Source organism: Myodes glareolus, chromosome 2, assembly GCF_982192425.1.
Source record: "Myodes glareolus chromosome 2, mMyoGla1.1, whole genome shotgun sequence".
Taxonomy (NCBI): domain Eukaryota; kingdom Metazoa; phylum Chordata; class Mammalia; order Rodentia; family Cricetidae; genus Myodes; species Myodes glareolus.
The window spans coordinates 132,536,992-132,549,582 of record NC_142027.1 but is presented as its reverse complement, the minus strand read 5'-3'; the positions used below and the strand labels follow the sequence as shown (position 1 = coordinate 132,549,582).

At 49.5% G+C, this 12,591-nt stretch overlaps 1 protein-coding gene across 12 annotated transcripts in view; it reads left to right on the top strand.

Moving 5' to 3' along the window:
* Positions 1 to 9,297, top strand: part of Git2 (GIT ArfGAP 2) — a 49,591-nt gene extending 40,294 nt beyond the window's left edge. For all 12 annotated transcript variants that reach the window (XM_085680516.2, XM_085680508.2, XM_085680497.2 and 9 more), the window contains 4 exons: positions 3,046 to 3,128; positions 3,773 to 3,961; positions 5,832 to 5,895; positions 6,443 to 9,297. In XM_085680516.2, coding sequence (XP_085536642.2) covers positions 3,046 to 3,128; positions 3,773 to 3,961; positions 5,832 to 5,895; positions 6,443 to 6,655 — 549 coding nt within the window. In that variant the 3' untranslated portion in view covers positions 6,656 to 9,297. The remainder of the gene's footprint in view (positions 1 to 3,045; positions 3,129 to 3,772; positions 3,962 to 5,831; positions 5,896 to 6,442) is intronic.
* The last annotated feature ends 3,294 nt before the right edge of the window (positions 9,298 to 12,591 follow it).

The following is a 12,591-nucleotide window of genomic DNA, read 5'->3' as shown; positions in this document are numbered from 1 at the left end:
TGTTGTTGTTGTTTTTAAACTACTGACTTACTTTATGTTAGCACCATCTTATCTGACAGACCCAGCCCTCGGTGCTATCATACCTGCTAGCAGTATAGAGGTGAGGTGGCTGCAGACTTAAAGCTGTCTGCTTGTACTGGTTGGCCAGACCCCTCTGCTGGTGTGTACCTCACACTCTGAAGTACATGGTCAGGCTCCTCTTCAGGGGTCTCTTCCCCCCCACACACACTCTTAGGAAAGGAAGCTAAAGGGTGCAATGTATTTAAAGTCCCTGTTCCCAAAGGACCATCATGTAGAAAGGAAAATGCTTTCCCATGTACAGGGAGCAAGATTGCTTCCTCTTGAGGAAGACTGTGGGGAGGCCCTGAGCGTTGGAGACCTGCCCTTCAGATTTCAGCTCAGTGTGTCTATAGCAAGGGCAAGAAGAGGGAAGAGGACTGGAAGCAGCAGAGCTAGCCTTTGTGGGTCCCTCCCTCCCTCAGAGCCATGGGGACCCCCACCCACTGCCTGGGTCTCTGAGTTTCCTCACAGCCCTTTTGAAGCAGTGAAGTCGAACGAATTCTCGCTCTTTGATACTTGCAGTCCTCAAAGTGTACTTGGTGGTTTTGTTTCAGTAATCCAGTTAAAGGACAGCAAAAATAACAATGAAATTCCCTCATTTTGTTAATAATTTTGTTAATGAGAGTCAACTAGGCCCTTCTTCTCCACCATAAAATTTTGTAGTTCTTAAAATTTATGGAGTTTGGGAACCTTGAAAAGGACCAGTTGCTGAATGACTTTGTGCACTGTGATAAGTGGGGTCATTCGGCTCATCGGAGCTCCTGGCAGCTTTGTCGTGGGCTTAGGTTTCTGTGGTCTGTCTGTGCAGAGAAAATAGCAAGTTGATAAAGAACTGAAGCAACACCAGCTATAAGGTGACTTTTCTATTAACAGCTCTGAGAGCAGCACTTAACAACCCTGGCTCTGCATGTTCACAGTAATTTTCATAAACTTAAATGCTGGCTACATTGAAATCCTGTATGCTTTTTTGACGACGGAGGAGGACTTAGTGCGTAAGTAATTACCCTGGGTGATTGTCCTCTGCACTTGAAGAGCGTTTCCTGAGCACTGGCAGTGGGTGTGTGACTCACTCTTCTGAAATTCTAAACAGAGCGTGGCACTTTTGATCATTATGGGTAATGTATTCAGTTTCTGACTATCACCGTGATGTCAGGGAAAGCAAATCATCTATTAGAGAGATATGGGATTCTAGGAGGTAAGAGGAGTGCAAGTTTAAGGCAGACCTGGGCTACATAGCAGGTCTCTGTCTCAAAATCCAAAATATAAGGCTCAGAGGATATTAATCCTGTCTTCTAGATTTTTCTTCCCATGGGAACAACTCTGAATGGACTGTCCAGCATAATTAAAATGGAGTTTGTGTGTGTGTTTGTGTGTGTATGTATGTTTGTGTGTGTGCATATATGTTTGAAAATTTTAAAAAAAAACATAAAGATTAGTCAGACATTCCCTGTAAAAGGTAGCAAAGGTCTTAGGGAGTTAGGGTTCTGAGATCAGACCCACAAGATTCAGCTTTCACTGCCCTGTCCTAAATGTGGTACCCCCTCTGTCCGCCACCCAGGCTTCTAGTGTTGGTAAGACACTGACTTGAGCCAGGTTAAAATCTGCAGCAGTGAACAGGAGCTTAAAAATTTAGCTTTAGTCTCACAAGGTTCCAAGCCAACACTTAGTCTTTTACCAGATGAATTGGAGTGGACAAGAAAGTTCATATTAAGAAGCCAACCCTAAACTGAGCAGTAGTGGCACATGCCTTTTATCCTAGCACACAGGAGGCAGGCAGGTGGATCTCTGAGTTTGAGGCCAGCCTGGTCTACAGAGCTAGTTGCAGGACAGCCAGGGCTATACAGAGAAACCTTATCTTTAAAAAACTAAAAAACAAAACAACAATTAAAAAAAAAAAAAAAAGAAGTCAACCCTAGTGTCTTCTGGGGCAGGGGTGGGGACATCCAAGAGGAAATATAAAGGACCTCAGCAGACAGACAGACAGAGAAGGCAAAGTGTGCCGGGACTGAGGAGCACCCGGCCTTGGAGCTGTCCAAACCACAGACCTTAGGCAGACTTCCTCAAACCAGCTTCCTCTAGCAGCCATTTTTTCTGCCCGAGACTACACTGTCTCGTGTGTCTAAGCCTTTATAGCTGTAGCCTTTGCCACAGCTCCCGCCCTAGTTCAGACCCTGGCTGTGCATGGCTGGAAGCAGACAATTAGTGATTGGTGTCGATTTTACAATGGTTTATGCTCATTTCTACATAAGGGATTGTCACACGTGGGAAGATGCACACTGAGAGATGGTTTCTCCTCCAGGAGATGTGGTCCTGCCACATTTTGTTGCCCTGAGAGGCCCTGCCTTTAATGGCGCTGCCATTCTCTTGCAATGACTTTAGGGATCCCTGCTTTGAATCTACAGCCCATTTTGAACCTTCAGTTATACTGAATCTCTGCATCTTCAGAGGTAAATGTTTTGGGAAACAAGTAGGAGTCATACCGGTCTAATCCATTTGGTTCATGGGGCACGTGGCTAGCTTTCTTAAGAGCTCATAAAACCATCCCTGAAGGCAGTTCCTAGCAGCAGTCATCCAGACTTCCCAAACCTGTAGTAATGTGGGGTCTACAGAAGGCTGGAGACCTGCAGACTCTGCCTGAGGCTGAACAGTTAGCTCCCGGTCCTCAGTTAATTCTAGCTCTGAGGTGTGTCTTCAGACAAGTACTGATACGTTCCTTATTTTCTGCATCTCATTCCATTGGGTTGAGAGCTAAATGAAATGTTGCGTGTGTGCCTCTGTCAGCATGTGTGTCTGTTCAGGGAGCCTCTGGTAAGCTAAGGAGAAACAGACCCAGTATTTACTCATCTCTTAATATGTTTCCACTAAAGGGCTGGTTGCTGTCCCAACTGGGTTCTGGGTATGAAGGTGTGACAGGAATGCTTCCATGGGAAGACTGAGGAAGGATCTAATGCTCAAAACTAATGGAGTCCCCTTCTCTTGTTGTAGGCATCCAGACTGGAGAAGCAGAACAGCACACCGGAGAGTGACTATGATAACACTCCCTTTGACACTGAGCCAGAAGACACAGTGTATGTGCGAGAGCACAGGGAGGGCTGTTAGCACACACAGCAGGCCTCAGCCACCTCCAGACCGCTAGGGTCTTCAGCTGCTTTAGCTTTCTGGTGTTATAATTGTGTGTCTTTTGTACTCACATTGCCGCCTCAGCACGTGTGCCCTGTGCCAGTGCGCTGTACCTTCCCGTGGGTCGCAGTATCTGCTGAACGTGTGCCCTGTGCCAGTGCGCTGTACCTTCCCGTGGGTCGCAGTATCTACTGAACGTGTGCCCTGTGCCAGCATGCTGTACCTTCCCGTGGATCCACAGTATCTGCTGCGCGTGTGCCCTGTGCCAGCATGCTGTACCTTCCCATGGGTCCGCAGTATCTGCTGAATGTGTGCCCTGCAGCAGTGCACTCTACCTTCCTGTGGGTACGCAGTATCCACTGCACCAGTGCTGTGCCGCCATGCTGATGTCAGCTACAGTCTGAAGCTGTTGTTGCCTGGAGATGGCTGTTTAGCAGCCCCGACTCCAGCCCAGGACAAAAGGAAAGGCCTTAGAGTGGCTGTAGGTGCTGGTGATAAGCAGGGCTTGCCATGACTCCTGGTAAACGGGGAAGGAAACCCAGAAAGAGCTAATGAGCACTTGTCCTGCTTAGTTATTCTTACCTGTCCACAGGTCAAACCGAAAGGGACGGCAAAGGAGTATGGTGTGGCAGGGTGATGGCTCATTGCCAGACATAGCAGAACCCCACTTGGTCCCCAGCCCCACACTCCCCAGCACAGAAGATGTCATCCGGAAGACTGAACAGATCACCAAAAACATCCAGGAGCTCCTGAGAGCAGCGCAGGAGAACAAGCACGACAGGTATGCGCTGCAGCTGAACCGAATGTGCCCTGTGCCGGCAGGACTGCGTGAGCTCCGTTCTGACTTCAGGGCGGATGGAAACTTAAGTACAATGTGGATGTCTTGAGTTAGGGGTTTTTATTTTCATCATGTCACGAAGTAATTAGAAAATAAATCATCTAGAAATAAAACTGCCATGTACTGGGGACACCAGCTTCCCTGGGGGCAGGAGAGGAAACCACCTCACAACTTGAAGGTGATTCTTCTGGCTACTGCTGCTGCTGGGATTTCCCTTGGGGACTAAGTTTCCAGACAGAAGGCATCCTGAGGGAGGCCGCTCTGGAGCAGTCTGGTTCCCCTGTGCACACACAGTTGTACATGTTAACTTGGCAGAAGGAGGTTGTGGCTTTTTCCCACATAGAACAGGATGCCCACAGCTTCTCACAGCTTTGCCTGACAGAGGTAAGGGATCTCACATGAGAACCACTCCTGGAGGGAGTGCTCCAGTCTGTGGGGTGCTCTGTGTGTGATCCCTTACACAGTTAATATACGGCTGGGGTTTCAAGCTGCCTTCACACTCACGGCACCCTGGTGGTTGTCAGAAATATGTGCCCTGAGCGTGTACTTCAAAGATTGCAGTATGCTGTTTGCTTCAATTCAGGAAGATTTGTTACGTAGATATGCATTCATCACCTTTTATGATTTGTCCTCCTTTCCTTTGAAGACCAGAGAGAAAAATGATTGTTTCAAAATCCTTGACTTAAAGCTAGAGTAGCTGGGGGGGGGGTGTGCTTTTTCTTAATTATGTGGTGGTCTGTGCTCTCACAGAGTACTTGGTGCTGCGCTGACAGCCTCCCCTTTCACCTCTCTCAAGTTTACCTAGGGTGGCTGCACCTCCACACCTCCATCTTGCTTCTAGTGGCCTGAAGCAAGTTCCCCTTACGTCCTCCCCCACCCCCAACTCTTCTGCAGCTTCACTTGCTTGTGGTCATGTTTCTGTACACACACTCACTAATATAAAGTTAGAAATAGAGACGGCTCTTGATAGTCTTTAGTCAGAAGTCAGTGTTATGGTTTTAAAAATGCAAGGAAAGAATGTTACTTGAGGCCTGGATTCTGTGGTTACAGTGGTTACAAACAGCTTTGTCAGGCCAAACCTACCGCAGTCTTGGCTGTGTTTCTTTGCAGAAAATGCCTCCAAATGTACTTTGTTGGTGCCCATGTCCCTCCAAGGCAGTGGGGAAGTCTGGCACACATAGCCAAGGCTTGGTGGCAATGTTGCATTAAGAACCGTCATTCAGTACCCCATCAGTTTGTGTTTGTCCCTCTACACCCGGTAGCACATAGCCTCGGGTATACTACAGTGAGTCGCCCCGTGTGCTCCGTCCCGCATAAAGCCGGACCTGCTTCTTCCCTTTCTCTTCACAAGTCAGACCACCACGCCTGTTTATAAATGCGAATGTGACGCATCACCTCCTTGCTGTTGAGCATCCTAACGAGAGGAACTGTGCGCGTTCATGGCCAGGCAGATAGCACGTAGATAGTGAAGTGCAGACACCAGTTAGAATTTAAGGATTTTTTTCAGTCCTTTATTCTTCACCTCTGTGGGCCTTGGCATGGGACCATTGCTCCTCTCTCTAGAAATCTGGAAGATAGCTGTGAGAAGTAAGGGAGCAGGCTGCGTGTGCGTGTTTCTCTTCATCTCTGTTGCCCAGAGCACACAGTGCAGATTTCAGGCCTGGGGACTGTTACCAGGGGTGGATATGTGTTCCTGAGAGGAGAGGCATGTGCTTCGTAGCCACGTGCCTGTGTTTGGGGTGCACACAGCCAGCCACAGCTTAAGCCCCTACACTGTCCACCTCTAAACCATGACCTCTTCACTGTCTTACAGCTACATTCCCTGCTCAGAGAGAATACATGTTGCTGTTACCGAGATGGCAGCCTTGTTCCCCAAAGTAAGTCACTTCCTACTCGCTCCCTTCCAGTCAGTTTCTCAGAATGGCTTCCTGACCTTATATTGTCTTTGTGAGGAGCAGGGTGCTGGGATAAGACCCAGGACCTTGTGCATTCTAGGCAAACCCTCTCCTATAGAGCTGTACGGCAGCCCATCATCTTTTTCTTGTATTTTATAGCACATAGTTTTTAAATACATCTTCTAGGGCTGTGAGATGATCTCACTATGCATGAGTATCAGCTTTAGTAAGACGTGGATATGTAAGTCAGGTGCCGCGAGGCAAAGCAATAGAATAAAGTTTAGAATAAATAATAAAGATTATTTTTTACATACCTTAAAATAGCACATACTACTAAAATTCTTCTCAAATGTAAGCATTTCCTTACTTAATGCTTACCATGATTTACAAAGCTAGTAATGTTTAAAATACCCAACTGGAAAACGTTGGACTTTACAGTACAACTGCGGTTGCTCTCGGGCAGGCGTGCCCCTCACTGCTGGGTGACCACCCTGCGGCCCACAGCAAACAGCTTTACTCTTTGTTTTAGAAACCCAAGTCTGACACAGTGAGGACTTCTCTCCGGTTACTGACGTCCAGTGCCTACCAGCTTCAGTCGGAGTGCAGAAAGGCCCTCCCAGGAGACTCGAGCTTGCCCGCGGATGTGCAGTTGGTCACACAGCAGGTCATCCAGTGTGCCTATGACATCGCCAAGGCGGCCAAACAGCTGGTCACCATCACCACCAAAGAGAACAACAGCTGAGCAGTGGGGCGCTGTCCTACTTTCTAGCTCCTGAGTCCGGCTTCAGCTTAGACATGAACTCTTCAGATTTTTACAAAAACATTTAATGATGATTTGAAACTTTTTAAAAAAAAAAAAGTCTCAGTATTATTTTTGCATGTTTTCTAACAGATTTTTGACGTAATTTAACCATTGCCTTACCTGTGCTTGTTCGCAGCTTAGCTCCTGTCCTGTTGCGTTGTCACCAAGTGCTTAGGTCAGGATCAGATGTGTTTAAACGCCATTGTTCCAAGTTTGCGACAACTTCCCAGCCCCTAAAACTCTCTACCCATGGCGAAAACTATAATTGATATTTTTAGTAAACATTTTCTTAAGAGAGTTGGATTTTTAAAAAAAAATCAATGTTATCTGTTTCTTCCAAGCATCGTGCAATAAGTAGATCTTTCCATCCTGCCAAGAGTCTCAGAACTTGGGGTATCTCTAGGCGTATGTGGAGAGCAGGGTCCTTGCCTCTTCCTAGAGGAAGTGAGTCTCTTGGGAGGGACAAGGAAATGACCCATTTCTAACTTTTGTATCATGTTAAGTGTTGTGTTATTTAATATTTTTATCTTGATTTTCTATCTATAAAGATTTTACCGTCATGCTGAAGTCTTCATAATGTCCAAATAGTAGTTACAGATTCCCCTTGCATCAGGTTCTAGTTGGCCACATTCAGAGCAAGAGCACCCCTTGTTGGGGACCTACCTTCCCCCCAAACCAGACAATTCAGTCAGAACTTAGAGCAGGCAGAAAGAACCCGGGTCTGTTTTCATGAACTGGTGCTGGCATTCCTGCAAGGGGCAGACATGGCAGTGTCCTTCATCCTTTGACCCTCACAGCTTCACGTGTCTCCTCCAGAAGGATGTTTTTCCAGGTAAGACATAATGGCTCAGTGTCTTCCCTTCCCCTCACTGGTACTTAGAGAGTAGACACCCTCAGCGCTCTGCGAGCCGCGATTCTCCCGTAGGTCCGTAAGCGCAGCACTTGACATCCAGGCCGCGGCAGTGCTGGTGTTTACACTACTTCAGGCTCTTTCTTGTGGATGTTGCAGCCCATCCTCTTCCCAGCTTACCACATCTGTTTGGGTGGAGCTCCAGCCCTGACCTGAGAGAAGCCAGCCAGGTATACACCAGGATACAGCAGGGCATAGAACAGCTGGGGAACCCCGCCCAGCCTGCAAGGACAGCAACCTGTAGTTGCTAAAGCTTTGGTTTTTCAGGATAACAGGAATTTGGGTTATTTTATGCTATTTTTCTAGTTGAAATGTGGACAGTCAATCCAGACATGCCCACTGAACAAGCGGAAGTGAGCTGTGACCTCTAGGCTGCCTCTTCATAGCCTCTGCTGTGGTCTGTAAACTGCAACATGAGGGCTGGCTTTACTGGCCACCAGCGAGCCTCTGAGCCAACCCTGGAAGGCAGTGATGACCCGCTATGAGGTCACTGTCAGTCTCCTCTCTCGTGTGTTCTGTGGGAGCGATAAGGTGCAGGTCACCTCCCAGAAACAGTGCCACCACGGTCAGGTTCTGCAGATCATGTGTGCATTGCATGCATGGGAAAGGGCCAGCACTCCAGAAGCTGTCCGTAGAACCCAAAATGCCACATCACTGCTGGATGCCTAGGGGTGCCTTTCAGAAAGGGGCCTGCCAGCGTGAGCTCGGGCGCTGCCTTGGACAAGCTTGTCTGCATGCTGCAGGGGCCCTTCTGCCCTTCCTGGCAGGCCCTGCAGAGCTGGTTCCCATCCTGAGCTGGTTCCCATGATCCCCAGGAAGGATAGGCCTCTGTTGGAAGCTTCTCAGAAGAGAATTTTTAGAGTCAAGGACCTGCCACAGAGGACACTCTGTAGAAAATGAAAGAACAAGGGGCCAGTCCAGCATTGCCAGCTGCTGTCAAGAACACCAGAATCCACAGACAATCCTGAGTCCTCAGGCTGAAGCTCACAGGTGGAGGCCAAGGAACCAGCAGGAGGTGCCCTGCCTGGAGCCCCCGAGACCTGGGGTCAGAACATTCTAGTCCCATAGGCAAATGCATCTTGTCTCAACGCTTGTGGTGGCTGGTTTTTGCTTGTGGGTCCCATTGCCTTGCACAGGTCAGCTCTGCATCCAATCCGGCTGTTCTGTTCCTTGTTCCCTTTTCTACCTTCCTTCCTTCCTACGTATCCCACTTCCCGAGACAGAGAGGATGAAGGACCTATTGATGAGCAGACCCTGCCCCACGCTCCATTTGGAGAAGACACCATGACGGTTCTTACTTGCCAAAGACTTGAGTCCAGTGTTGCACACAATTGGGACTATAATCGCACAGTGTGAGGGGTGCTACCCTGACCCCAGTGACTTGGTCACAGAACCCAGGTTGAGAAGAGCACATTTTTATCCTCTACATCGGGCAGTCCAGTCTCCTTCCCTTCCTGTCCTAATTGAATATAACCCATGCTCTTACAAAGCAAATGCTGCACAGACGAAATGAGACGTACTTCACACCAAGTGTTTAACTGCGTCGCTCGTTCGCCTGTACTTGTTTCTTATTGTCATTAAACACCCTGTCCCTCAAGTTACTGCTCCCTCATGTAAAGTCGTGCTGGAGTTTGTGCCTGCCAGTTATGTAATAAATAGTCTCTTAAGTGTCTGTGGTCATTTTGATTCCCTTCAGCTGGTGAGTGTTTCCAGCCAGTGGGTAAGGGTGGCAAGTTTCCATGTCACTGGATCTTTAAGAAGAAGCTGAAACCTCCCTACATTGGGGCACCCAGATTGGTCTTTTTCTTCCTGTGCCTAGTATGTAGCCTTTTATTTTATGTTTGAGGCACGGTCTCAACATGTAGCTCAGGAGTGCCTTGAACTGCCATCCTCCTGCCTCTGCTTCCTGAACACTGGAACTACAGGCATGTGCCATCATACCTACCCTGGTACACTTACCCCTTCCATGTTTAGGTCATTCCAAGCCAGCCCAACTCAGATGCCCTCACTCCTCCCAGCAGGCAGGCAGGTAATAGAATTAGTTTGTGCCGAGGCCAGCAGTCTGTCTTCACTTTCAGCGTGCATGGGGCTGTGCACTTCACTTTGACAGGGCCACCTAGTCTTCTGGAGAAGTGGCTTGGTAGTTCCAGGTGGAAGGAGGAGGGGATACTTGTCTATCTCTGGGCCTCTAGGGGTGAAGCCTTAAGAAAGGTGGGATGTTACTCCCAGCTTGCTAGGAAGGACAGCTTAGGAGAGCCCACAACCCACAGGTCAGACCCAACAGCACGCACCCAGAGTGCTTCCTGAGCCAGGCTACCAAGAAGGCCTACAGACCCTGCTAGGCTGGCTCAGTTGTGTGGGTGCCTCCAGGTCTGTACCACACTGGAAGATGCTGCTGTAGACACTCAAGTCTGTGTGCCACACAACTTCTCCAGCTCTTGACCAAATGGCATTAGAGTTCCAGCTGCTTGCTGTTGACTGTCGGGCACCGCTCAGTTCTTTGAAGCACTGGTGAGATAGCCAGTAAAGGCACTTGCCTCTAAGCCTGATAACCTGAGTTTGAACCCGGAACCCACATGGTAGAGAACATAGCTTCTGTGAGTTGCCCTCTCGCCCCATGAATGCATGGGCCATGTACACACCCACAGACATGCTCAATCAATGAGGGAAGATTTACTTCCTTTGACAGAAGAAAGCAGCACCCAAGGAGGCAGACTCCCCCGCCTGGGGAAGGTGAGGCATCTTTGAGAATGTGGCGAAGAAGCCAGTGGCAGGAGCTCTGGACACCTCAAAGCCCCACTCACAGGGTACTCCTAAGACTGCTTAAACAAATGAATCTCAGCTATCACCTTGTGCTCCAAAGCCTGGGCTCCCCCCAGCGGGGTTTGCCTGAGCTCCTCAGGTCCTCACACCTGGACTGGTCACCGAGGCCAACAGAAAGGCCTGCTGAGCTTTGGCCATGACTCAGAACTGTGTGAACATGTCCTCCGTCTGTAGGCCAAGCACAGGCCGCCTCACAGAGGGGACCCAACCCTGCTACCCAGCAGGTCAGGAGTGTGAGGTTGTTCAGGAACAAGTGCTGGAGGGTACCTGCCTCTGCCTTCTGACCATGGCTCTTTGTCCTGCTTCAGCCCAACCACAAGCCCTTCCACTGCTTCCCATGCACATGGCATCAGCTGTGAAGCTGGTCTCTGAAAGAGCAGACATGACCTCAACTCCGCACACCTGGATCCTGTTCCCCAGCCCACACACCCCACAGCTTCCTCTCTTCCCAGGTTCCCAAACTGTTCACACTCATTCAGAACTTAGTCTCATTTGTCTAACAAATGGGGCATCTCTCCAGAGACTCCAAAGCCTCTGCCTACAAAAAGCCTACCAGCACCTTGGTCAGTCTCTCCTTCAAAAGCCCAGGCGGACACTCACCTAGCCTTGGCTTCCCTTTGCTAGCCTTGGCCTCGTCTCTTTGCTAGCCTTGACTTCTCTTTGCTAACCTAGGCTTTTTTGCTCGCCTTGGCTTCTTCCCTTGCTAGCCTTGGCTTCTTTTCTTTACCTACTCTGTAAACTCCATCTCATGCCCTAAGAGATAGGCACATTTTGAAATTGCAGTTGTACCTATCAGTCCATACACAACATCTTCCTCCAGCCCCCTTCCAGAGCCCCACTTTGGTACCACTACTCCAGTACCATCTGAAGCCCCCCACTCCTACTTTGCCAGGGTGTCTATATTAAACACCCAGGAACTAGGAATAGAAACCTCCCCATTCTGCAGATGAGAAGACTGAGGCTCAGGGCCTGTGAACACAGACAGTAATAGGTCAGCTCAGAGTACAAGTCCGGTGCTCTGAACTCTGGGTCTCTACCCAGGCAAGTGGACGTCCAGTAGAACGACAGCAGGCCTGGAGCCAAAAGGGAGAGGCATGGAGGGAGTCCACACTGGCCCCATACCCCAGACTGCTTTGTCTGTCAGTGCCTCATTTCCCCCAGATTTCTCTTCTATTCTGGTTGTTTCACACTGAGGCATCCCTTAACTTGTGCTGTTAGACACCGGTCTCTGTAAGGACATTGCCCAGTTCCCCAGCAGGAAGTCTGAGGCATAGATTCTACAGGGTGTTGACAGGAGCTGGGGAAGAAGCTCCTCCTCCCCACCCCATGCCAGCCTCCTGCATACTGAGTGGAGGGGCATCCCCAGGCAAGGCAGAGAATGAGGTATGAGTGGGAGGATTAATTAAAATGGGGAGGATTCTGCCCACACCCCTGGCAGAGACCCTGGAAGGCATCCCCTGGAAGGTTAGGTCTTCTGAGTTCCCTGCTGAAGTACCCCATGGCCTACATTTCCATACTCCTCGTTTCACTGACCGCAGATCTGGCCTCTCTGTGCTGGGCACTGACTGGAACCAGAACCTGGGCCACAGAGGGCTGGTGTGCTCTCCCTCACTGAGCGTGGCTGCATGTCTGGTGTGCTCTCGCTCACTGAGCGTGGCTGCATATCTGGCGTGCTTCCCTCACTGAGCGTGGCTGCATATCTGGTGTGCTCTCCCTCACTGAGCGTGGCTGCATATCTGGTGTGCTCTCCTTCACTGAGTGTGGCTGCATATCTGCAGGACTGTGAAGTGGCAACTTGTGAACCCAGTACTAGGTGAGGGACCCAAGCAGTCTTTCCTAGACCTATGGCACCCCATCCTCTAGACCTCAGGGCAGCTGAGCAAAGCTTGCATGGCCTCTCCAGCCAGTTTGGTGAGCACATGGCAAGACCTTCTGAGGCTGGCATACACTCCATGGAGTCTCATCCCAGTGCTCAGAGGCAGGGGCACACAGAACAGTCATGAATTTTCCCATAGGACCTGGGTTTGGTTCATACCTCATAACTCTGTCTCCAGCGTTTGCCTTTTACATCATGTTTTTTTCTTTATAGGAGACCACGGGCAGGATTCTGTTCTCTGTGGCTCCCAGAGACTAGACCCAGTGG